The sequence below is a fragment of the Lynx canadensis genome, chromosome B2 (assembly GCF_007474595.2).
Source record: "Lynx canadensis isolate LIC74 chromosome B2, mLynCan4.pri.v2, whole genome shotgun sequence".
NCBI classification, from domain to species: Eukaryota; Metazoa; Chordata; class Mammalia; order Carnivora; family Felidae; genus Lynx; species Lynx canadensis.
In genome coordinates, this window is record NC_044307.1 from 5,258,922 (window position 1) to 5,285,604 (window position 26,683).

General features: G+C 50.3%; 1 protein-coding gene across 4 annotated transcripts in view; it reads left to right on the plus strand.

Moving 5' to 3' along the window:
- Positions 1-26,683, plus strand: part of GPLD1 (glycosylphosphatidylinositol specific phospholipase D1) — a 66,100-nt gene that overhangs the window by 36,962 nt on the left and 2,455 nt on the right. The window contains exons 12-25 of one of the 4 annotated variants that reach the window (XM_030314730.2): positions 3,844-3,909; positions 5,787-5,910; positions 8,159-8,298; positions 10,251-10,437; positions 13,185-13,295; positions 14,606-14,680; positions 14,777-14,933; positions 15,437-15,578; positions 16,356-16,461; positions 16,547-16,640; positions 22,510-22,686; positions 23,029-23,189; positions 24,388-24,414; positions 24,535-24,585. In XM_030314730.2, coding sequence (XP_030170590.1) covers positions 3,844-3,909; positions 5,787-5,910; positions 8,159-8,298; positions 10,251-10,437; positions 13,185-13,295; positions 14,606-14,680; positions 14,777-14,933; positions 15,437-15,578; positions 16,356-16,461; positions 16,547-16,640; positions 22,510-22,686; positions 23,029-23,189; positions 24,388-24,414; positions 24,535-24,585 — 1,618 coding nt within the window. The remainder of the gene's footprint in view (positions 1-3,843; positions 3,910-5,786; positions 5,911-8,158; positions 8,299-10,250; positions 10,438-13,184; positions 13,296-14,605; positions 14,681-14,776; positions 14,934-15,436; positions 15,579-16,355; positions 16,462-16,546; positions 16,641-22,509; positions 22,687-23,028; positions 23,190-24,387; positions 24,415-24,534; positions 24,586-26,683) is intronic. The other 3 variants (XM_030314731.1, XM_030314732.1, XM_030314734.1) reach the window with 3 other exon arrangements.

Consider the following 26,683-nt stretch of genomic DNA (forward strand, 5'->3'; position numbering starts at 1 on the left):
TTTTCAAAGAACCAGCTCCTCGTTTCATTGATATATTCTGTTATTTTTGGTTTTGATAGCATTGATTCCTGCTCTAATCTTTATTATTTCCTGTATTCTTCTGGTTTGGGGTTTTATTTGCTCTTCTTTTTCCAGCTTTTTAAGGTGTAAGGTTAGGTTATGTATCTGTGACCTTTCTTCCTTCTTTAGGAAGGCCTGGATTGCTATATACTTTCCTCTTTGACCTCCTTTGCTGCATCCCAGCAGTTTTGGGTTGTGGTGCTATCATTTTCATTGGCTTCTATGTACTTTTTAATTTCCTCTTTAACTTCTTGGTTAGCCCATTCATTCTTTAGTAGGATGTTCTTTAGCCTCCAAATATTTGTTGTCTTTCCAATTTTTTTCTTGTGGGTGATTTCAAGTTTCATAGTGTTGTGGTCTGAAAATATGCACGGTATGATCTCGATCTTTTTGTACTTGTTGTGGGCTGATTTGTGTCCCAGTATGTGATCTATTCTGGAGAATATTCCATGTGCACTGGAGAAGAATGTGTATGCCACTGCTTTAGGATGAAATGTTCTGAATATATCTGTTAAGTCCATCTGATCCAGTGTGTCATACAAAGCCATTGTTTCCTTGTTGATTTTCTGCTTAGATGATCTGTCCATTGTTGTCAGTGGGGTACTGAAGTCCACTACTATTAGGGTATTATTATCAATGAATTTGTTTATGTTTGTAACTAATTGATTTATATAGTTGAGTGGTTGCATTTTTGGGGGCATATATATTTACAATCGTTAGATCTTCTTGGTGGATGGACCCCTTAATTATGATATAATGCGCTTCTGCATCTCTTGATACAGTCTTTATTTTAAAGTCTAGATTGTCTGATATAAGTAAGTATGGCTATTCCGGCTTTCTTTTGTTGACCATTAGCATGATAGATTGTTCTCCATCCCCTTACTTTCAATCTGAACGCATGTTTAGGTCTAAAGTGGGTCTCTTGTAAACAGCATTATAGATGGATCTTGTTTTCTTATCTGTTCTGATACCCTCTGTCTTTTGATTGGAGCGTTTAGTCCATTGACATTTAGAGTGAGTACTGAAAGATATGAATTTATTGCCATTGTGTTGCCTGTAGAGTTGGAGTTTCTGGTGGCATTCTCTGTTCCTTTCTAGTCTTTGTTGCTTTCGGTCCTTTAAGTTTTGTTTCATCTTTTCTCACCTCAGAGAGTCCCCCTTAAAATTTCTTGCAGGGCTGGTTTAATGGCCACTAACTCCTTTAATTTTTGTTTGCCTGGGAAACTTTTAATCTCTCCTTCTATTTTGAATGACAGCCTTGCTGGATAAAGAATTCTTGGCTGCATGGTTTTTCGATTCAGCACATGGAATATATCCTGCCACTCCTTTCTGGCCTGCCAAGTTTCTGTGGATAAGTCTGCTGCAAACCTGATCTGTCTTCTTTTGTAGGTTAAGGAGTTTTTTTTCCCTTGCTGCTTTCATGATTCTCTCCTTGCCTGAGTATTGTGTGCATTTGACTATGATACGCTTTGTTGATAGTTCGTTTTTGTTCAATCTAATGGGAGTTCTCTGTGCTTCCTGGACTTTGATGTCTGTGTCTTTCCCCAGGTTAGGAACCTTTTCTGTTACGATTTGCTCACATAAATCTTCTACCCCTTTTTCTCTCTCTTCATCTTTTGGGACCCCTATGATTCAGATGCTTAAAACATTTTTTAATGTTTATTTGGGAGGGGGGGGGAAGGAGGGGCAGAGAGAAAGGGAGACACAGAATCCGAAGCAGGCTCTAGGCTCTGAGCTGTGAACACAGAGCCTGAAGTGGGGCTCGAACTCATGGACTGTGAGATCATGACCTGAGCTGAAATCATGAGTTGGATGCTTAACCAACTGAGCCACCCAGGCTCAGTTTTATTTTTGAGAGCGTGTAAGCAGAGGAGGGGCAGAGAGAGAGGGACAGAGGATCTATAGCAGGCTCCAAGCTGTCAACACAAAACCCAATGTGGGGCTTGAACCCATGAATCGTGAGATCATGACCTGAGTCAAAGTTGGACACTTAACTGAGTGGGCCACCCAGGCACCCCTAAAGATTTTATTTTTAAGTAATCTCTATACTCAACATGGGGCTCGAACTCACAACCCCGAGATCAAGAGTCTCATGCTCTTCTGACTGAGCCAGCCAGGTGCTCCAACGTTTATTTGTTTTATAAAATCCGTGTGTAATGATCCTCAAGTGGAGAATAGTTTTGGCGTTTGTTTTGGGTAGGTTGTCCAAATAGTTATGGATAGCCAGACCTTCCTCTTTAAAATTTTTTTAAATGTTTATTTATTTTTGAGAGAGACAGAGAGACAGAGTACAAGTGGGAGAGGGGCAGAGAGAGAGGGAGACACAGAATCCGAAGCAGGCTCCAGGCTCTGAGCTGTCAGCACACAGCCCAACGCAGGGCTCGAACCTATGAACCGTGAGATCATGACCTGAGCCAAAGTTGTACGCTTAACCGACTGAGCCACCCAGGTGCCCCTAAACCTTACTCTTTAATTAGGAGAACTATTTGAGAAGGAACAGATTTGTCTCTTGATCTCCGTTCTGCTTTATCAAGGCGGAAAATTCCTTGAATTGATTGTCTCTTCACACACAAAGAAAGATTCATCAGGGTTTGTGGAACTTGGTGGAAATATGGAGAAAGGCTCCAAAGAAAAAGGAGGCAAATTCAGGAGCGGGAGAAACAGTGTGTCCACTGTCATATTATAAGGATTTCTCAGCGTCCTGATAATTATCTTCCAAAGCAGATTTGTCGCTTGAAACTCCTAGTGTGGCTTCTGGAAGAAACAGCGGAAGAATGGTAGTTATGTTTGCGGCCGGAGCTCTGCATAATTCAAAAAGGATTTGTAACTGTAGCGTTCTTGCTGTGAGGCTGCCATCCCGATCCTGGTGTTGGAGAACAGAGCATTTGAGGAAAAACCTTTTCCGAAGCTGAACGCTGGCCCTGAGAGAGATGATTTTTTTTTTAATGTTTATTTATTTTTGAGAGAGACAGAGGAAGAGAGACAGAGCATGATTGGGGAAGGAACAGGGAGAGAGGCAGACACAGAATCCAAAGCAGCTCCAGGCTCTGAGCTGTCAGCACAGAGCCTGACACGGGGCTTAAACTCATGCACTGTGAGATCATGACCTGAGCCAATGTCAGATGCTCAACCGACTGAGCCACCCAGGTGCCCCTAGAACAGACTCTTGTAATGTAATACTCCCTTGCTTAGTGCTTCCTCCCAGAGGGAGAGGGAAAGTTTACCTCTTATGTTCTCTTAGTGGCCGTGTCAGTTTACAAATCTTTGTTTTTAAAGGAACGAGATGAAGAAAATAAGACCTATTGGAGCATATGCGGGCATAATCGGGCGGAGAGGGGTGCCGTTGGGAATCCGTTTCTTTTTGTCTCCAACTCCCAGAGGGTTCATGGTAGCGTGGGGGCAGTGGAACAGGTTCACTGGGAGGGAGGAGGGCGGCGTGAGTCTGGGGTGACCAGAGCAGGTGCACAGGAGGGAGGGGGGCGGGTTCAGAGCCCCACACTGGGCTTTGTGCCGACAGCTTGGAGCCTGCTTTAGATCCTGTGTCCCTCTCCTCCTCCTCGCAGGGAGGGGTCTGGGGTGACCAGGGTGTGGGGCTGCCTGCAGTCGGCTCATACACCCTCAGCACGGAGGCCCCCGGTCCTTCAGCAGTGCCGTCTGGCTCCGTCACGAACGCCTCTAGACTCAGGCTTCTGGACGCGGCTTCAAGTGCACCACCGATTCTCAGTAAAAATCATGCCTGGAAAGAAGGTAGTAGAAAAATGCCTGATTCGTCTGTGTCCCCAGTGACTGCAGTCTGCCCGAGAACCCTCTGTTCATTGCCTGCGGCGGCCAACAAACCAGCGCCCAGGGGTAAGTGGATTCCAAACCTGTTCATAGAGAAACAACATCCAAACTGAACAAGGCACACACCGAGGGGTGCTCGGTAGACACGAAGACGGGATCTGTAGACAGGTAGGTGCGTGGGTCCGTCACTTACAGCCGTGTGATCTTTCAAGCAAGTTGCTTAATTTTTTTTGAGGTGCAACTTCCTCCTCCTGGCAAGATGGAAAAAAACATAGGTCCATATTCCCAGAATCATGGCCTGGATGTCGTGCCAGCATGGATGTAAAGCAATTAGCATATCAGAGAGTCGCTCGCTAAGGAGTAAAAATGGTAGTTCATGGTATTATTACTATCGCTGTTAGTACTCATCACCTTTACTTGCTCAGGGTGAAATCTGGGTAGTCCTCGAGGAGACCGGGTGAGCAGAAGATGGTCAGGTGGTTCCTGAGGAGGGGGGCCAGAGGGCCCGACTTGTATTCTGGGTCCCTGTGGGGCCCCGTCCCGACCACGTGCGCTTACTAAGCGTGTTCGTATTCTGCACGTCAGTAGCGAGAGGGTGTTTCCTCCTCGCTGGCTCCAGGGGCTGGTTTAGGCTTTGAGGCCTCGTCGTGAGCAGGACAGAGACGGTTCCTGCGCCCCAGGGTATGTGTCCGGCAGGGAGATGGGCACTGAACAAAACTCGTAGATAGTCTCAAGTGTCAGGAGGGACGTACCATGGAGTGCCCTGACCCCGTCACAGGAGAACCCTCGACGACGAAGTGGTGTTTCCGTGGATATTTCAGGGTGAGCGAGGGGTAGATACTCGGACGCCGCTGCAGTGAAAGAGAGAGAGTGTAGAGCCGCAGAACAGGAGAGTTAAGCCCTCACGGTTTAATGTATTTAAATGAGGTAAGCCTTTGTTTTTTTAATGTAACTGAATTGGATGCCTCTGGCTCGAGCTTGTAATGGCTAGGGCGTCAGAGTCCCTACACCGGCTGGCGTTGTACGTGGGCCCCTGCGTTCACTCCCGTTTCCCGGCTGCTCTGTCCCGCTCCTCTGCGCGTCTGGTTTGTTGCCTCTTAAAATATATGACTTTGGGGGCGCCTGGGTGGCGCAGTCGGTTAAGCGTCCGACTTCAGCCAGGTCACGATCTCGGGGTCCGTGAGTTCGAGCCCCACGTCGGGCTCTGGGCTGATGGCTCGGAGCCTGGAGCCTGTTTCCGATTCTGTGTCTCCCTCTCTCTCTGCCCCTCCCCCGTTCATGCTCTGTCTCTCTCTGTCCCAAAAATAAATAAACGTTGAAAAAAAAAATTAAAAAAAAAATATATGACTTTGAAAACGTACTTTTATTGCATGGTTCATTCCAGCGTGTCTTTGAAGATAAATCCAGGTGCCTGGATACCGGTGTCCCAAGCACCTACCATTTCTTTTTTTTTAAGTAGTCTTTTTTTAATGTTTATTTTTGAGAGACAGGGTATGAGCGGGGGAGGGGCAGAGAGAGCGAGGGAGACACAGAATCCGAAGCTCCGACTCACGAACCCACGAAATCATGACCTGAGCTGAAGTCGGACGCTCACCTGAGCCACCCGGGCGCCCCACCTACCGACTATCTCTTGACCATTTGCATGAAATGCTGAAATCCCGTCTTGTTGTTGTTGTTATTTTTAGTAATCTGGAAGAACTTTACACCTTTTATACCAGAAGAGTTTGAGGCTCCAGGAAGTAGTTTTCTATAAGCACCGGCTCTTAAACCTTGGAAATGTGTTCAGTAAAATTCTGTGCAATGTCCTGGGAAGGTTTTTCTCTTTCACCTTCCAGATGATAGGATTTCATGGTCTTTCACCCGAGATGGACCTGACTTCACGTCCATCGTTCGGGGGCCTGTTGTTTCCTCAGTCTGTCCCATTTTGTGGTTCTCCCTTCCAGCAGCTCCAAAGTACAGAAAAGTGATTTCCATAGGAATTTGACTGCGTCCCTCACTAAAGAGACTGGAAAAAATATAAACTATACTGAAAGAGGAGTGTTCTTCCGCGTGGATTCCTGGACCTCGGTAAGAGTTTTCTGTTGCTATGGGGGGGGGGAGGGTGTGAGCTGCCCACTGCGATCTTGACCTGCAGACGTACTGGCTGTTTACTTGTTCACTGAGCGCCCTGTGCGCCTCCAGGCCAGCAAATACCCTTGGCCTCCAAATCTGGTTTTCTCCAGAGACGTCCTGAGATGTGAGTCTGGACCTTTGTGGCCTTTGGCAAGTCCCGCGGAGCCTGAGGTGGCCCTGGCGGATGCTGCATATGAAATCCATCCATGCGATCATCTTTTAAGTGTCAGACAGTTTGGGGCGTCTGGGTGGCTCAGTCAGTTAAGCGTCCAACTTCGGCTCTGGTCACGATCTCACAGTTCGTGGGTTGGAGCCCCGCGTGGGACTCTGTGTTGACAGCTCAGAGCCTGGAGCCTGCTTCAGATTCTATGTCTCTGTCTCTCTCTCTCTCTCAAACTCTCTCAAACTCTCTCTCTCTCACCTTCCCCTGCTGATGCTCTGTCTCAGTCCCTCAAAAATTAATAATAAAAAAAACGTTAAGTGTCAGACACTCAACTGGGTGTGTAAGATGAAAGGGAAATAGACTGTGACCTTGAGAAAAGGTGTCTAATTGGGGTGATAAGTACACAGATAATCATATGTACGTAGTATGCAACAAATGACATGCGGGTGGGCAATACTCTGCCTGTGAGACAAAACTTCCCTCTTTGACTTAGGCCTTGAACAGGAGATTATATTTCATCAGTGAGCATGTATCTCTGTGGGTTGGGAAAGTTTGGGGGATATTTGGAAATACGAGTAGACTTTTTGGCCTGGAAAACAAGACAAGGGATACAAGGTACTCGGAGAGGTTTGGGAAGGCACTGGACTGTGAAAGAGCTCTTAACGCCGGGAGAAGGGTTCATGCGACGTCGTCTAAACGGCGCCTCTGGGAGTTGGGCAAGGGCCTGGGCGGGTCTGTTCTGTGGGGGTGCAAGCAGTGCCGACACGGGGGACGGGCTGCAGCCGCCCCGAGAAGGGCCCCTTACCTGGGTTAGCGCTCTGCTGTTGCTGCCTTAAAATTCCTACTCACTGTTGAACTAGGGGCTCTGTGCTTCCATTTTGCACTGGGCTCCACAAATTACACAGCCAGTCCTGACCCGGGATCCTCTGTCACACACTTATCCTTTTGTCCTAGTTATTTGGATCCCCTTCATAAAAAGGGAAGTCCTGTAAGAGAAACACTTTATGTTCCTGAGGCCTGTCGTGGTGCCTGGCACACAGCAGGTGCTGATTAAATGCTTCCTGGCTGAACGAGCAAGGCAGAGCTGGGCATTAGGCTGGGCGTCTGTGTGCAGCCCGCCAGGGGGGCTGGGTGGGAAAACCAGGAGGCACGGGCCCTTCCTGCAGGGCCCTCAGTGGGCTCTTCTCTGGAGCCCGAGCTGCGAGGGGCTGTCCCCCTGCTCTGGCCGATGCCACTCTGCCCCGGGGCAGGCCTCGGAATTCTGGTCTGGTCTCGTGACGCCCTCAGGTGGATTTAGAGTTGTATCCCCTGGGCTCGGACGGATCTGGTATGTGGCCGGATTATTCAGGGCCGCTTGGGTGCGCGAGCAAGTTACGAACAGCTGAGCATCCCACACGGATGGCCTGGTCCCCGCTCCAGTGCTTTGCAGCTGAGCTCTCCCGCCTGACGCGCCTCTACCTGCTGTGGTTTGGAGGGTGTTTTGGGCATCTCGGTGGTGGTCCAGTTCTTGGGGGTGAAAATATGCACAGACACGCACACACGGACACAGAAATGCACACACACGACGCGCACACACACACAGAGGTCTGCACACACACACCCATAGATACACACGTAGACATGCCCCTGCACATAGACACACAGATACACAATCAGTTCCATATTGAATGAACTTTTAAGCTATTTTAATCCATTAGCTTTCTTTCGTTCTGTTCTTCAGGTTAACACAGAGCACAGACCATCCTGACTTGGGTTCAGGCTAAGCCCCAGCAAACTTCCTTACCCGCTGGCGTGAGACCTGGGGCTGTAACTGCCCCCCCCCCCCCACATACTGGGATAGTGATTGGCCTGCCCTGACTGCGCATCCCAAGTGGTCTTAGCTATTGATTGGAATCAGCGCTTTATTTATGTATTTATTTATTTATTTAGCACTTGTCAAGACTGGCTTCCCTTAGACAGTCTAATACTTTTGACAAGAAATAATAGTTTTGCCGATGATGCCATGTGTCTTTACCTGCCTGTACTAATTTTGTTTTCCAGGATTCCCTTACTTTTGCGTACCAGGCTCTGGAGAGGAACATACGGACAATGTTCACGGGCGGCTCTCAGCAGTCGCTGAAGCACGTCTCCAACCCCTTGGCTTCTTACTTCCTGTCTTCTCCCTATGCCAGACTCGGTTGGTAGGTGGAAGTTTCTCCTATTCCTGAATGCTATCATCAGCATGACTTTCAGTCGTTGAACGGATTTCGGATGGCACCTGTTGGCACCTCATATTCCATTCCGGTCACCATCAACAAAAATATTAATTTAATTTCATCTTTATAATAACCACTTGGGGCACCTGGGTGGCTCAGTCAGCTAAGCGTCTGACTTTGGCTCAGGTCATGATCTCACGGTTCGTGGGTTCAAGCCCCGCATCAGGCTCTATGTTGACAGCCTGGACCCTGGAGCCTGCTTTGGATCTGTCTGTCTGTCTCTCTCTCTCTCTCTCTCTCTCTCTCTCTCTCTGCCCCTCCCCTGCTCGGACTCTCTCTCAAAATAACATACATTAAAAAAATTTTCAAAACCCAATAACCACGATCTCCTTAAAATTGGTGAAAATGTGTTTAAATACAAGGAGCTTTCACCTGACTGAATAATTACAACAATAAAGTATTACAGAATATTTGCAAAGCTTCAATGTTCTTGAAGACCTAATGTCACAGACGTTTGGGAATCTAATGACATTAGAAGCATATGAACAGATGGCTAATCCAGTGATCGGAATAGCCTAACTTCATATGACAAAAGCCTAGTAAAACCACGGTAATTATAAATACAATGTTGGGGATGCCTCTGATTTTAATAATCAACCGAAACCGAGCCCCAGTATATAGAAGTGATTGTTTTTCTGGAGGTTTGGGGACACTTCTTTTTTAAGCCACGCTCCTTAAATCCGTAAGACATTGTTTCCCTTGGAAACATTTACTGACAGCTCTTCTTTTTTGGGCCACTAACGCATGCAGCCCCAGCACAGGAATGGGGGGTGAATGTTGTTTTTACTGGCCGTTCAGTCGTGCATAATGGCTCCTCGTGGCCACCTTCCCGAAGGAGCCAAAGGAGGCCTCCTGCTAGGCTTGCGGTCACATGGGGGGGTGTGTGAGGACGGGGGGGGGGGGGGGGGGGGGGGGGGGGGAGCAGCAGTGAAGCCGGAGGTCTCTCCCCTGCACCCAGCCTCAGAGCGCAGGGAACAGCAGTGTCTCCCTGGTGCCTGTCAGCCCCTTGGAAACTACTTGTCTCCCTCTGTTCTGCCTTTTATTCCTTTTGTGGCCATAAGAACGAGAATAAACAGATGATCTCTGGTCTTTCTAGCTGCCCCAGCAAAGACCTTTGAACCTTTGGGTTTGTCTACTTCTGTACCTGCTCCGTCATAGATTCTCATTTAGAATCACCCACTAGGGCGCCTGGGGGGGCTCAGTCGCCTAAGTGTCTGGCTCTTGATTTCGGCTCAGGTCATGATCTCACGGGTTCATGCCGTGTTTTCTCTCTCTCTCTCTCTCTCTCTCTCTCTCTCTCTCTCTGCCCCTCCCCTTGCTTGTGCTGTCTCGTTCTCTTTCAAAAATAAATGAATAAACTTAAAAAAAAGAAAGCAAGATCTACTAACTACATTGAACAGTTAGTATTTTTCACAGCACACGGCACCCCGTGCAGCTAAGGTAGAGATAGCATGTATACTTAACACGTTTGTCCCAGACTCAGTTCGTGTCCGTTTGTTACCTGACCTGTCAGAGCCCGTGCCACGGGCTGGGTGCAGTTGTCCTCTCTTGCCAGGCGAGCTCAGGACCGTGCACAGCTATTCTGGGTTTTGCATAGAGGGCCTGAGGCTCTGTGAAGATGCTTTTCACCTGCTCGGGTCATAGAGCCCAGAAATGCCCAGAGGCCTTGGTGGCCTCAGTGTCGTCGTCGTTGTTGTGTTTCTTGGAGAGCAAGACCGAACACACGAACAACGTAAACTCAGACGTGAATGCTCTCCGCGGTCAGGCAGGGTGAAGAAGTCAACAAGAGGAAGTTCTAGGGAGGCGGGACACAGGAGACCGTCTTACCCATAGTTCTCAGCAGATACTGCGGGGGGGTCCTCTCTTCTTCCCCGCAGGGCAATGACCTCAGCTGACCTCAACCGGGACGGGCACGGCGACCTGGTGGTGGGCGCTCCGGGATACAGCCGCCCCGGCCACGTCCAGGTCGGCCGCGTGTACCTCCTCTACGGCAACGACCTGGGCCTGCCCCCCATCGACCTGGATCTTGACAAGGAGGCCCACGTGATCCTGGAGGGCTTCGAGGTGAGGCGCCCATCTCCAGTTTTTCCTTTTGGTGTCCATAAGCCACTGCCTGTCTTTCTCGGCTGAGTCTCCAGAGTGAACAGCCAGTCACAAGAATGACGATAGCAACACACAGCCGGTGGCTGATGCTTATTTTAAATGCTTGTTTTTAGTTTTGAGAGCGACAGACAGCACGTGAGCAGGGAAGAGGCAGAGAGAGGGACAGAGTGCTAATGGAGGAGGGGCAGAGAGAGGGGGGGACGCAGAATCTGAAGCAGGCTCCGAGCTGTCAGCACAGAGCCCGATGTGGGGCTCGAACCCGTGAGACGTGAGATCACGACCTGAGCTGAAGTCGGATGCTCAATGGACTGAGCCGCCCAGGCGCTCCACGCTTTTCCGTTTTTCAAAGCCCATCCACTTCGTTGATGTCATGCTATCATCAACTGGATGTGTTTAGTCGAATACCTTCTGAAAACACACCTATTTGGAAGGGCTCTGAGTAGCCAGTCAGGACGTGATTTCTTGATATTACATCCCCACTTTTTGTAAACCTCCCCCTTTTTATACACAAATTTTTATTTTGTTAGAATTTCAGATTCACAGACGAGCTGAGGGACAGTACAGAGTTCTGTACCCACTTTCTCCTAAATTAATGTCTTATGTGAACCAGCACCTGGTGCATGACTGTTCCCTAAACTCCAGACTTTGTTTGGATTTCATTCCTTGTTTTGTTTTTTTTAATGTTTATTTTTGAGAGATGGAGAGAGAATGCAAGCAGGGGAGGGGCAGAGAGAGGGGGAGACACAGAATCCGAAGCGGGCTCCAGGCTCCGAGCTGTCAGCACAGAGCCCGACGCGGGGCTCGAACTCACAGACCGTGAGATCATGGCCTGAGCTGAAGTCAGGCTTAACTGATTGAGCCACCCGGGTGCCCCTCATTCCTTGGTTTTAAGTGGTTCATCAGCAGAAAAATCCCACACGGGCTATATGGATGTTCGGCACGGAGTCTGCATTGACCCCTCTTGGGAGCGCCAGGAGCCTGGAAGGTTCCCCCGGGACCTGACTGGCATTCGTTCTCACAAGAGCCGTCTGCAGCCACGCTCCTTGGCACAGACGAGTGTGGGAGCTGGGGCAGGACTGCGTGCTCCGAATACCAAGCACCGGGGGAGGGAGCCCCAGACTTGGATCATGAAGCTGGTTCCTGTCCCGGGTAAATGGCAAAACCCCCTGCTGTCGAGTTAATGCTGTGGAGACCAAACAAGATGACAACGTTCTTGGACCCATGTCCACAAATGAAAAGCACGGGGTTTAGGACCTGACCTGACGGAAGGGGCCCTGTATGTGAGCGTTTGTCCGAAGTCGGCTGGCCGGTGTGCGAGGTTACACAGTCCCGGAGGGACAGCATTTTTTGGAACCTTCTGACACCACACGAGAAAGCTCCGAAATCAGTCTGCCCGTTGCTGTTTGCTCCTGACTTCTTCACAAAGCCACTCCCGTGTCAGCCTTTTGGGTAGGGTCTAACCCTTTGGGCTCCTGCAGACGGGGAGCGAGAGCGGCGGCTGCCGCCTGGGGACAGTCAAGTGTCACGCACTTGGGACGTGGAGGGGGCAGCTCTGTGTTCTTGTCTCCCAGTGACCTGCGAGGAGAAGGAAGATGGCCAGAGGAAGGCGGGGACTAGGGAGGGGACTCCTTCGGTCCAGCCCGAGTCTGCAGTGAGCCTTTCTGTGTCCTTGTCCTTAGGGTGAAATGCATCTGTCGTGGCCCCTTCCTCGCGGCCCACGTGCTTTGTGCCCTGGAGCATTCCCTTCTAGTCTGTCGAGTTCCCGCCTCGCAGGAAGGGGCAGTCTTCAGAGGCACCATGCACGTGGGTGTAGCGCCATGAGCCAGTACATAATTGACGCGGACTCTGGGCCGTGTGTATGTGGCAAACCACTCACTTGTGCAAGACTGGTCATTGTTCTAGAAGTTGTGTAAGAACGGGAGGACGAAGGGAGTTGCGTTTGGGTTGAGGCTGGTTCCAGAGGGTGGGGGATGAAAGGTCTAGGAAATCCACCTTGGAAGAAAATTGTCCCTGACCGGGCTGGGTTTTCTACCTGTAAACCGAGAACGGGGGGATTAATAAACGTGCCTGCCCTAGTCCGTGTAAGGTGCTTAGAACGGGGTCCTCAGCAGTGTTGTCCAGAACTTTCTGTAGCGACATCCTGTAGCTATGCCGTCCAGTCGGAGGGCCACTAGGTGCATCGGCTCTTGAGAACTTGCCAGGCAGCTGGTGCCTCTGGGGAGCTGAATTTTTAACGTGTTCGGTGCGAATTACTTTAACTGTAAGAGCCACGTTTAGCTCGTGGCCCCTGCTCTGGCCATCGTGTGGCTCTAGAACATCCTGAGTGCTCATCAGACATTAGCTGTTGTTGCTGGTGGGTGCGATGATCATTTTGGATGCTTCCCAGGGGGAGTTTGGCCCTGAACGTGGGGCAGAATGTACATTAGACCGGTTTCTAACTCTGCAACTTGTGAGGACGGACCCTCTTCTTCCTGGCACCCCCCCCCCCCCCCCCCCCCGCCCTTAAAGCAAGACAGGCTTGCCAAAAATGTCCTTAGGGCAGAGCCGCCCAGCGGGGAGTCTGGGCATCTCAGGAGTGTCACAGGTTGCTGCTTCCTTCCTGGGCCCTGGGGCTCCAGGGCAGGGGTCTGGGTCTCTGTATTCCCGGGGAGTCCTGTGTGCTTTGAAGGTTGTGGCTCGGCCTGGGGGCGTCACTTGTGTCTCTTCAGCCCTCAGGTCGGTTCGGCTCGGCCTTGGCCGTGTTGGACTTTAACAAGGACGGCGTGCCTGACCTGGCCGTGGGAGCCCCATCCGTGGGCTCCGAGCAGCTCACCTACAAAGTAAGGCTGATGCTGGGGGTGGGGGGGGGGGCGGCAGGGGGGAGGCCAGGGCGGGAGGCCCGGCTGGACAGAGCCTCCGCAGGAAGCGGACAGCCAAGTGTGTCGGCCGCAGTGTGTGCAGGGAGATGATCTCGGGTCCCCCAGTTGGGGTCCTTGACGTGACCACAGGTTACCAGGTGCCACCTAGTCCCTGCCTTGCTGGCCTTAGCGTGGCTTCAGTCCACCAGAAATTACTCCCCCGACCCCCTCAGATGCTGGATGCTGGAGGGGGACGGAGATTCCAGCCGATCCGGAGGCCCCGTCATCCCAGCAGAGTGGTGACCTCCCTGGATCTTCCCGCTCATGCACAGACCCCACCCCGTCCCTGTTCCTTGCCCAGATCCAGTCCTGGGATGTGGGCTTTTGTCTGCGTGTACCCCGTGCACGGCAGGCCCAGCTTCTGTGCCATGTGTGAGCACAAAGGTCAAAGGCCCTTCATCACCAACCCCCCCCCTCATCCCACCGCCTGCCGCGAGCTCACCCTCTGCCCTCCCCCCTCTACTCCTGGGCCCACAGGCCCCTGCACACGAGCACCCAGCTTGGGCAGCTCCCTCCCTGCTGGAAAGTCCTTTTTTCCCCTTTTCCTTTAGAGGCCACATGAGACCCGTGCCGGAACTGTCCCCCAAACCCCAGTGTGGGTGACACTTCCCGGCCTCACACGGCACCCTCTGCCCCTCATGCCGTGGTGTTGTCATTGCCCGCTTGCTAGCTTTTCGGGAGGACAGAGTGTTGTTATTTATCATGGTTCCTCCTGTGCTTGGCCCAAAGTGGCACATAAATGCTTCTAGAACGAATGAGGATGGAGACCAGCAAGTGAGAGGACAGGAAATGGTCTGCGTCACAGAGTGATGGCACGGCGTGTGTGTCTCGAGGCACACGCGAGTCGTGTCCAGAGGACTGATGGGCTGGGTCAGGGGAGGCCCCACGGAGGAGCCGGGAACCGAGCTGGCCTCGAACGGGGGAGGCGGGCGAGTGGTCCTGCGAACGCACGGACAGGTGTGGGTGGCATGCACAGATGAGTGACAGTGACTGTGTCCGTGTCGGGGGCTCCACCAATCTGATGGAGGTGACCTCAAAACCGTCTCAGCCCAGCAGCAGATGCGTGGGCCGGGTTTCCCTCCGTCACTGAGCTCCTGACAGTAGGGACTCGTGTGGCTTATGTTACCACCGTTCCTGCGTCTCCTGCTCTTCTTTGGGGCTCTGGGCTCACCACCCAAGCCTCCCGACCGCCCCGTGCCTTGCCTTGCCTTGCCTTGCCTTGCCTTGCCTAGGGTGCCGTGTACGTCTACTTCGGCCCCACACGAGGAGGGATGTCTTCTCGCCCCAACGTCACCATCACCTGCCAGGTACGTCTGCGCCTTGGCCGAGGGCGGCGAACCGGACCTCGCCGCATCCCGCCGTCGGCCTCTGGGAGTCACGCAGTTTCCTGGTCTCCCCTACAGGACACCTACTGTAACCTGGGCTGGACGCTCTTGGCCGCGGATGTGAATGGCGACGGCGCGCCCGATCTGGTGATGGGCTCCCCCTTTGCACCGGGTGGAGGGAAACAGAAGGGCATGGTAGCTGCATTTCATTCCGGCCCCGACGGGAGCGGCAAAGGTAACGCCTGTTGGGGGGGTGGGGGGGTGGGGGGGTGGGGGGCGGAGGCCTCCTGGCTCTAGTCTGTGCTGGTGCACGTGGCCTCGTGTCCTTTCTTCCTCGCTCCGTGATCATGTCGCTGAAATCTACCAGCGTTTAGTCTGGTGGGTGTTCCCGCAGGTGCTGTGGACAGAGTCACAGGATGTACAGAAAGGGATCCAGCTTCTAGGTCCAGATCCAAGGGGGCCGGTGGGTTGTTGGCAGAGTATCTCTGTGGAAGCGTGGGAAGCCCGAAGGCATCCCAGGGATGCCTGCCCCGCCCCCCCCCCCCCCCCCCCCCGGTCCGTATTGCATCCTGTGCGCCACAGAAGCGAGCTCTGGAGATTTCCTTCTCGTATGAAGCGGGGGATCCATTTCTGACGGTGGGGGCCCTGCGAACAGCTTGGGGGGTATCTGAGAGCTCCGGCAAAAACTCGGCGCCCCCCCTCCCGTGTGGGGTAAACGGCGCTGGTGGTCTCGCGTAGAAAAGCTGGACGTGGAGGCGGCCGACTGGATGGCGAGGGGCGAGGAGGACTTCTCCTGGCTAGGCTACTCCCTGCACGGGCTCAGCGTGGACAACAGGACGTTGCTGTTGGTCGGGAGCCCGACCTGGAAGAACAGCAACAGGCAAGCGCCCGGGGTGGGGCCGGGGACCGGTGGGCACCCGAGGCCGCCGTGGGAGCCCGCGGAAGGGTGGGGCTCAGACACAGGGGCCGAGGCCTTACCCTGCGAGGAAAAGCGAAGAAGGCTCCGGGACGAGGTTGCAAATCCTCCTCCTTAGAAGTTTAAGAACGAGGTAGAGAGGCGCATCCGTTTGCCAGGCTGCCGGGACAGCGTGCCCCAGACTGGGTAGCGTAAGGCACAGGAAGTCATTTTCTCACCGTTCCAGAGACCGGAAACCCAAGGTCAAGGTATTGGCAGGGTTGAGGGCTCTCCTTGGCTTGCAGAGGGCCGCCTCTCCATCCTCATACGGCCTCTTTTCCGTGCGCCTCCCTGGTCTTTCTGTTCTTACAAGGACACCAGTCAGATTGCATTAGGGCCCCACCCTCATGACCTCATTGTAACATAACTACCGCCTTAAAGACCCTATCTCCAAGTATACATAATCTGAGGTGCTGGGGTTAGGACTCCAACATGCGAATTTTGGGGGAGCACCGTTCAGCCGTGACCGTAGACCTCCCTATACCTGCCGTCAGCTGAGAGGCCGAGTGGTGAGCCCCGGACCTGGAGAGTCTTAATACTGGGATTCGCTCTGGAAGCCACCCCTGCTCCCATGCCAAGGATCCCGGGGAGGGGGGGCGGGGTGGGGAAGAGGGGGCTTCTCTTTGCTCGTCCTGGACCTGAACACCTGGTCAGTTCTTAATCCCGGGCCCCAGCAGCTGACCCCCGCCTGCTTCATTCCAGCCTGGGCCATTTGTACCGCACTCAGGATGAGAAACAGAGCCTCGGACGGGTGTATGGCTATTTCCCGCCAAATTGCCAAAGCTGGTTCACCATTTCTGGAGACAAGGTATGGCCGCTGCTCCCTCCCCAGGACAGGGGGCGCCACGGAGGGTTCTCTGAGTTGTACCGTACTGACTCCTTGCATTTCACAGGCAATGGGGAAGCTGGGTACTTCCTTGTCAAGTGGTCACGTGATGGTGAATGGGACCCGGAAACAGGTGCTGCTGGTTGGAGCCCCGACGCACGGTAGGTCATCCGCCAGGAAACCTGGCTGCTTTTTTCTCACGTGGCTCCTTGACTGTGCCCTACCGGGGGAGAGTTGTGAAATCTGGAGCCAGACAGACCTGATTTTGAGGATTTCCTTTTCTCATTAATCACAAGCTGCACAAGCCCGGGGGAAGTTACTTAACCTCCCTGAATGTTAGCATCATCGTTTGCAAAATACAAATTATAACGTCCCTCTCAAAGATTTGTTGAAAATCCCCCATGAAAGTGAGCTAGTGTGTTTTTAAAGCTCCTGTCCCACTGTGCTTGGATGAGAGGGGAGTCCAGAAGATTCTGTAAATCCATTCACCAGGACTAGGTCTGCTCTGAGGACATTTGTTCATAAACCATTATTTTATTTACTTTATGGGGGAAGAGTTTTAAAAAGCCGACAAAAACGTATTCACTTCAAGATTGTCAAAGCGAATCACGTTTATTGTAGAAATTTGTGAAAATACAAAGATGTATATAGAAATCACCCTTATCCAGATACTTAACAATTTAAGCTCATACTATGTGTTGTGTGTATAATATATACGCATTTTCACACGTGATTTCTTATTCTATATCTTGTGCGTGTTCTCATGTTACTAAGATTCTTCTTAAATGTGGTTTTCGATACCTATCACATTTTTTTTTTCCACGTGCACATGCCAACATTTACTAACATCATCCCTATTCTGGAAATTTAGGATGTCTCCAATTTTTCACTGTTGTGAACAGGGTCTCATTGAACATCCATGTACAGAAAACCTTGCCTTTCTGAATAGTTTTAAAATCGGTTCCTGGAGGTGGAGTTTCTGGACTCGAGGGTCTAATAGTAAGGCTCTTAACTGCATACTGTCAAATTATTTTTCGGGAAGATTTCTGTTTCTTACGATATAATAAGCAGAGCGGATTGGGCAAAAGAATGGTGAGATCTTTCATTGCATGATTCAGGACGCAGCATTGTCACACCAGGAACTTGCTGACTTAGCTTTGGAAAAGTTGTTCCCCACTCCCCACCCCTTTTTACACAGTCAAGGTAGTGATTTCCAAACTCCTGCAACACACATTAGTGATTTTACTTGCCTCACGTCTCTTTCTACTGGAATGCTGTGATTAGAGCTTTCCAAACTTTGTTTTAATGTTCCTATGGTCTTAGTAATTTCCTATTACAAAATACTGTATAAATTATAGAAAGGTTAATTTATATCTTATTACATGTGTATTATATACAGTTTAACCTTTTTGGAGACCATTATACATTCACATGCAGTTGTAAGAAATAACATGGGGAGATCCACGTGACATTTTATCCAGTTTTTGCCAAGATAATAATACCTGTAAACCACAACAGTGTCACAAGCAGGTTATTGACACAATGTAATCCACCAGTTGAATCTTGTTCAGATTTTCCTATTTTTTAATGGTTTTATTATTTATTTTGCGAGAAAGTGCATGTGAGCGGGGGAGGGGCAGAGAGACAGAGAGAGAGACAGAGACAGAGAGAGAGCATCCCAAGCAGCCTCTGCACGGTCAACACAGAGCCCGACGCGGAGCTCGAACCCATGAACTGTGAGATCATGACCTGACCTGAAATCAAGAGTTGGTTGCTTAACCGACTGAGCCATCCAGGCACCCCAGATTTACCTGTTTTTTACTTCTATTTTGTCTGTATTTCACCCACATTATTTATGAGTCCTGGTACGAGATGAAAATGTGGAGGCCTTTGTTACAAATTATTCAGAATTTTAGGCGGGTGACTGGAAAGCATCAAGCCAAGCCTGGGGCCCCGTGTGGTTGCCCGTGTGGCACGTGCTGTATTTACGTCCTAAGAACTTGGCTCCTTTTGGTTGCTGTACAGCTTCTGAAACCTGGAATCAGATTAGCCATGACCACGCTCATTTTTAATCCACACGGATTTTCTCGTGGTACCTGCACGTTATTATAACCCCTAAAATCCCAGTTGGCAAAGATATGATGCCACTCAAAGGATCCTAGGGAACTAGTGTGAAAACCATGAACTGCCTCCAACAGGTAGTTCATGTGGACGGCAGACAGCGTCACTGTGTTCCCTTCCAAGGGTCAGCATATCTGCATCTCCCGGGGGCTCACGGGAGTGCTTCGGTGTAGATGGGAATCACGGCTCTGTGGTACAGGGTCACCTAACTTGGAACAACTGGATGTACTCACCAGATGCTGGTGGTCTGGAGCTTGACCCTGTCGGGCCTGTCCCCTTCACCCTGGGCTCTGTCTCTGGCTCAGCAGAATCTTTGGTTCAGAACGTGGCCACAACGAACGGCTTAAATATTCAGTGGGGACTTTAGGGTGTTGATGACCTACGAAGCGTTTTCAGTATTGAAAGGGGTTGAGAGGAGGTGGGCACTCACACAGTGCTGCTGAGATGTGAACTGATATAGCCCTTCTGCAAAGGTTTGGTTAAATGGCAAAAGCCTTAAAGATACTCATTCCCTTGGATGCTGTATGGATAGTCTCTAAGAATCTGCTCTCAGAAAGTTATTTCAGAGCTGCAGGGAAAGATCTTTCTCACAGTGTTAATAGCAAAAAATTAGAAATGGCTTAAGTGGGTATAAAATTTCATAATCCATAACAATCTCCATTTTGTTTAACACGTCTACGGGTGTCAATCTCCAGAAAGAAACAGATGCATTTGTACAACTTCACTATACTTTTTTGGGGGTGTTTTCCACACCTTTTGTAATGAATGATATGTAAAAAATCCTGGCATTCCCAAGTCTGACACTTCTAGTTTTGACTATTTCACGGTAGTCCGGAAAGTCAGCCACGGGAAGTAACATGATTCATAGTTTGAGTCGCAAGTGTTGAGCCACATCGCAAAGTGGTGTCCCCATTCCTGTGGCTCGTGCAGGGGTCCAGCTGCAGGGACACACCCGTGTGTTACGACAGCTGTGTGTTCTGCTGTCACGGTAAGTGAACTTAGTCTTGAGAAGTGACTAAAACACTTGTGTGTTTAAAAAAACTTTCACCCCTGACCCTGATCTATCCCTTTTAAAAAAACCCAAGGTCTGCTGGATTACTTTTGTTATTCAAATAACAGATGCAGAAATACTGAAACATAACCTTGGGTTTGTTTTTTTCCCTCTTGCTTAAAATGTGTATTGTAAGCCACTATTTAATTTGCATCAACCTGAAGATGAAGTATTTTAAAATTTATTTTATTGAAAAATGTTTCAGGTGTATATAACGTACACATTATGACATGACCCTTGGAAGTTCTAGTTACCATCTATCAGAAATGAGGTATTTGGAATGGCCAAAAATTTAAAGTATCTGAATCCTTTATAGACTTTTTTAGAGCAGTTTTAGGTTTACAACAAAATCGAGTAGAAAGTACAGAGATTTCCCGTACCCCCCCCCCCCCCCCCCCCCCCCACGAACTGTGGGCCCTGCTGTCTTCTGCACCAGACTGTGCATCTGTTATACCTGATGGACCTACACGGACCCACCATTAGAACCCAGGTTATGGTTTACATTAAAATTCACTTTTTGTGCTGAATATTCCCTGGGTTTGGACAAACGTAGGACCTGTATCCATCATAGTTTCACTGCCCTAGGAATCCTCTGTGCTCACCTCTTCATCCATCTTCCCTCCTAGCTCCTGGCGAACCAGTGATCTTTCTACCTCTCCATGGCTTTGCTTTCTCTACAATGGCATACAGTTGGGATCCTAGTACGCAACCTTTTCGGATTGGCTTCTTTATGCATTGTGCATATTCTGCATTAAGGTTCTCCCATGTCTTCATGGCTTGCTGATTTTTGAGTCCTTTTCAAATTCTGAGAATTGAAAGCAACACGGTGCTGAAATTGTGACTGTGATAAAAAGTAAGAGTTTTGGAAGTGCTAATCACTGCTTCCCCTCCCCCGACCTTCTGCACTTGGAGCCATTTGAGAAGTGGACTCATGAATCATTCCTATCAAAATATGTGTCTTCTAAAAACTGGGTTGGAGAATGGGGTCTGGATGGGCAGCCACATTCAGGCTTTTCTGACCTTGGCCCACAAAGTGACCATGGGGTGACTTCTCCGAGAGAGAGTTTGGGTCTGCAGGCCATCACACCTGGCCTGCAGTACGAGCGGCAGAGGTGTGGACTCAGGAGTGCATCTAGAAGGCAGACCCGGCTGTGTGCATCCCACGAGAAGCAAAACCAGCATGATATGCCCACCCTGCAGGCAGGCAGAGCCAGAGGGAGAAGCCACATTTGTCCCCCGCCCCTGCAGGCAGGCACTTCGTCCTCCTCCCTGTGGCCAGAGCTCCCGGCATTACTGTGTTCTGTGACCCCAGGGAGCTCCAGTCCCTTCAGGAAGCAGAAGGGCGGAAGAATGTCCTCTCGTTTTGACGTTTCTTCATACTTTGGGCTTTCACCCTGAATTTTAGCGGTTGTAGTTTATGGAAACACCGTCCTCTTGGGAATATTGTTCTGGGTCAGGTTGTACCTTTATGTTCAAGAGCCCAGATTGCTGAGCCTTTCAAAGTGCTGGCTGTTTCCTTTTTGTCCTCGCTGTTATTCCCACCACTATTCTTGGCTCTGCTTTGAGCTTTCAGTTGGTTCTAGTTGACAGCTGGCTATGAACAGGGCATGAGGGAAGGCTGTCCGAGAAAATATAGTACAACCTTGGTTTGCAAGCATAATTCATTCCGGAAACACACTTGTAATCCAAAGCACTCGTACATCAAAGCGAATTTCAAGAACCAGTGGCTCAGCTGTGGTCATGTGACATTCAGGGTCATATATGACTCATTGTAAAAGACATCGCTCATTGATCAGGTTAAAACTTATTAGCAATGTTTGCTAGTCTTTCAGAACACTCGCAGAACAAGTTACTTGCAATCCAAGGTTTTACTGTAGTCAGTTCTATACACAATACTAAGACACTGACACAAGATTGTACCTGTTCATGGACGCGTTGCCTGGGTCATCGTAAGCCTCCCGGGACCAGTAACCCCAACCGACAGATGCCATTGTTTTTGAGAAGGTACTTATTTCTGAAATGAAGGTTGTGTTCCAGATGATCTATATGGGAGAAATTCTAGCTTTGTTTAAAAACTGTTCAATATTCACCCATTTAAAAACCATCCATCCCATACGTGCACTGAACCAAGCAACGTGTTTCTAAGCACATTGTGTGACTAAGTCACGGTCCCATTGCTTATGGAACTGACAGCCAGGTGCAGGAGAGGCCCGGTGAACAGAAGCGAGGCTCCCCTGCGAGGGGCACGGGAAGCAGCAGGCACAGCGTGTTGTGGCCACACACGGGAGGGAAGGGAAGGCTTTGCAGCAGAGGCGAGAGCAGGGCCGCGTTCCAGAAGCACAGAGTCGGCCGGCAGAGGGGTGTGGGGGAAGGATGCCGGTTCCAGGCAGACAGCACATCATGTTCAGAGGCCCAGACTTAAGAAATAGAATGGGCTGTGGTTTAAATCTGTGATGGGTGACGTGTGGGTGAGAAGGGGGACGTGGCCCCCAAACACTAGAGCTGTAAGTAGCCGATTCTCTAAGGCCTCCTGAGCCCGCGGAAGGCCTCGTGAAGAATTTAGACCGTGTATCTCACAGGAAGTTTGTGATGTAAAAAAAGATGGTTGTACGGAGAATGTATTGCAGGGGTCAGACCTGTCTGATGGGACATCACTGAGCCTACCCAGTGTTTGGTCTCCTCATGGCCACCGTTGGTCAGCGCTAACCCCCCCCCCCCCCCCCAGTCCCATGGGATTCTGAGCAGTTGTGTCACTCAAGGTACAGAAGACTGAAGCGAGAATAGGACTCTATTCAGCGCTTTACATTTTCTCTTCATTCCTGTGATGGCAGTAGACACCATGCCCTGGTTTGTTTCAGATGAGAAGTCTAAGATGGCGTTCCTGACCATGACCTTGCACCAGGGTGGAACCGGTCGGATGTATGAACTGACGCTGGACACGCAGCCGCCTCTGCTCGGCACCTTCAGCGGAGACCGCCGCTTCTCCCGATTCGGTGGCATTCTGCACTTGAGTGACCTGGATGGCGACGGCTTAGGTAGGAGAGGAACAGGGCCTCTGGCCAAGAACTGGCTCCCCAGTCATCAGACCAGCCCCCAAACTGGGTCATCTAGGCTCTGCCCTTAGCATCGACAGCTCAGTGACCCAAGGCCTTTAGGTAGATTTTAGAGCTCGGTAAGACCAGAGCCAAGAGAAAGTTCTGCTTCTTGAAGGTGGTAACGTGAGAGCCATGCACGTCAGTTGTTGTCCAGGAATGATCGACTGGGGACCAGAGCCTTGACTGTGCTGGGATGAAACCGGGTAGACGATTTAGGGGATGCGCTCATGGGACTTGCGGGGGGTTGGGTTAGGACCCAGCTCTGATTTCTGTTGTCTGCAGATGAAATCCTCGTGGCAGCCCCACTGCGGATAACAGACATCACGTCCGGGCTGCTGGGAGGGGAAGATGGCCGGGTGTACGTCTACAATGGCAAACAGACCACCTTTGGCGACATGACGGGCAGATGCAAATCCTGGGCAGCTCCATGTCCTGAGGAAAAGGTAACGTGGGCCCGTGTGGAATCCTAGGCTACGCTGGGAAAGGCGGCTACCTGCGGATGCCTTGTGACATCGTGTCCACTGCGCAACTCTGACGGTTTCTGAGCTGTCTGGCGGTCAGGGCACAATCACTTGCCTGTGTGGCATAGGCCCGAGCAGCCCTGCCTTCCTCCACGTCTACTTGCCGCTGTAGCTCAAGTCCAGTTGGACGTAGGGTCCTGCTCGTTCTGGTCCCAGCCTGCCTTGCTTGGTTAGGGCCCACAGCAGCCCCCTGGGATTCCATCAAAACGCCCCCTTTTGTTTCCTGTTCACTGCTTCCTGTTCATCCCTTTTCTCAGGTGGGTTAAGTTGCCTGGGCCTAAAACACCATTTTTAAATTTAAACAACCTTATTTAATTGCAAAAGTACAGTTCATTGTAAAAATTTTAGAAAATACAAGTGGTACGAATCCTCTACCTAGATTTGCACTCTGCAGTGACGATGCCTTCTGTTAACCTTCTGAGGTGTATCCTTCTGGTATGCTTTTCCCTCAGCTTAACGGTTCCCATTTATTGTGCGCTTACTCTGTACTTGGCACTGCGTTAACACTTGATAGATCTGTCTCCCTCACCGCTACTTCTTCAAGCCACCTCCAAGCTACTATGTGGGTACCGTGTTAGATGAAGACATTGAATGTCCGTGAGGAAGGCGCACCAGGTCAGGGTGCTAGGAGAGGGCAGGCCAGGGCCCTGCACCAGGAGCTGATTCTTTAGGACACTCTTCACCATTACAGTGTGTGTGTGGATAGGGCTTATTAACAGCCGTGATCATCTTGTCCACAATTTTGTAACTTGATCTGGTCTTCCCTGCCAACGTAGTTAACATTTCTCCATGCCTTCTATTCTCATACAGTGGACTTCCTGGCTGCCTGTTTTATCTGTGGACACACCATAGTTTATGTAGACGTTATCTGAGGGACTGTTAGTCCCTCAGTCCATTTCATTTCACGGTTATAAATAAGGATATAAATATCCATATATGAACATTTCTGTCCATCTGTCTTCTTGAGCTACACTCCTGTGAGTGGAATTTCTGGTGTCAAAGGGCATGCACGAGTTGAGGACTTCTCCAGAATGTAGATGTGAGCATGGGGCTTCAGGATGAGTGGTTAAAACCTGCATTGACAGTAACACAAGTCTCCCTTCTCTCCCCTTCCTTTCAGGCTCAGTATGTACTGATTTCTCCTGAAGTAAGTACCTCCTGAAGGAATGAAGAAAGAAACCACAGAAGTGCGCCCTTTCCCTTATTTTAAACTGATAAGATATTACAGTATGTTTTCAAAAGACCATTAACAGACACTGCTTTACAGGCAAGTTCAAGGTTTGGGAGCTCCGTGATTACCGTGAGGTCGAAAAACAAGGTGGGTATGAAGACTGTCCTTTGGCCGTTTATATCCTAAGGCTGGGGCGGTGGGGGGGGGGGGGGGCTTTCATCTAAAAGACTGTATTTGAAAAAGAGGAACACGAAAAAGGAAATAACGTCCATACACAATCTCCTCACTTTCCCATTCAACCCTCAGGGCTGGGCTGGCAAATTACAGCCTGTGGGACTAGTTTTTGTACAGGCCATGAGCTAAAAATGATTATTACAGTTTAAGTGGCTGGGTGACACCTGAGACTTGTATGAAGCGTCCCTAGTTGTATCAGAACACATTCCTGCTCCCGTGTCTCTGTGGCAGCTACTGTAATGCAATGGTGGGCGATTGGCTGTCCCAGAGACCGAGGTCCCCCACAGCCTGAAGTAATCATCATCTTGGCCCTTTCAGAGAGTTTGCAAACCCCGCCATGGCAGATAACCACTGTTAATATGCTGGCACGGTTTCGCCCAGATTCCGGGACAAACACGTAAACGTGCGTGCACTCTACCTGCCCGGCCTCGTCACCTCCATGTGCTCTACAGCATCTGATGGCTCTTCTCAGACCAATACACATGGAGCTGTTGGGGTCTTTTCAAGGGCTGCATCGTATTGGTTTTATTTGGTTCCCCTTCTCCGTTATTTCCATTTTTATAGAATTGTGCAAGCCTCAGGGTGCCTGGGTGGCTCAGTTAAGCATCTGACAATCTTGATTTGGGCTCAGGTCATGATCTCACAGTTGGGGAGATCAAACCCTGTGTCAGCCTCCGTGCTGACAGCATGGAGCCTGCTTGGAATTCTCTCTCCCTCTCTCTAACCATTAAGAAACTAATTGTGCTGCTAATGATATTCTTAGACCAAAAGGCATGCACATTTTGGATTTTAATGGGTACAGCAGTTAGAGTTTTATCTTCAAATATAAAGCTAAAGTACCGAACCCATTCATTCATTTAGGAGAGGACGTTCTACAGAACTGTGTGAGCTTTGAGAGAAACAAGATTTATACACGTGGGAAGTTGACAGGATTAAGGCTAAAGCATAGTCTGAAAGTCTGACCAGTACTAACGGGGGGATGGGAGGCCTTCCTAGATCGTGGAGTGTGGCAGGGTGGGTGACCTCCAGCTTCTTGCCGTTTAGTGAAACTGCTCTCGGGTGGCCACCAGTTCAGATGGCTCTTGCTTTACCATCTATATAGTCAAGCCTGGTTAAGTAAAAGTTTAGGGTTATCCAGATAAAGAGATGAAGTTTATGGGAGGATTCTCAGAATGTCTGGTGACAGAATGTGTCATAAGCTTGGTTTGCATTTAAAATGCATTTTCTGAAAGTTAGACGTTATCAAGAACCCATGTATTATGTAAGAATCACATACCCAGCATCCCTTCTGCCACCTGAGGAGTGGTACAGATCATCTAGAAGTAAGTTATGGTTGACTGCGTACAACGCTGCACGTTCTCTTTGGTAACGACCATTCCCCTGGGGTGAACACTGAATGCGCTGCACACACCAACCCCCCCCCCCCCCCCCCCCCCCCCCCCGCCCAACACACACCTGGGATGGCGGCATGGGAGTAGCTTAGAGATGGACCACCTGAGGCTGGTCAGAGTGGTGGTTTACGGAGACTCAGGTTGGGAGTCTGAAGACTCGAGAGCGTGAAGCCAGAGTCAGGACAGGGCGCACAGGTGAGCCTTGGCCGCGCTGTGTCATACGACGCCCCGGAGAAGCACGCAAACCTGATGTAAGCAGGTGCTTACCGTCTAGGTGGAAATGTGCCCGGTAACACAGGCCCACGTATGCTAAGAGCCAAAGGCAGTCAGATAGCGGGAGCCAGGGAAGGTGAGCTGCCAGGAACCAGGAGGAGGTTGACTAGCGGGACAGGAGGCAGGAAAGGAAGGTGTGAAATGGAGACCAAGCTCAACTACAAAACTAAACTACAGGCAAATCAAGTAAATACTTCCATAAATAAGAGGAAGGCAAGATTTTCATTTTTCCTTTTGACACCAGGGTATAAAACAGCAAAGGGCAGTGTGGTAAGAGGGAATGCGGTAAGGGGTCAGGAAATGTAACCATTATTACTTCTGGATTTCATCTGTAGTTCTTAAAATCA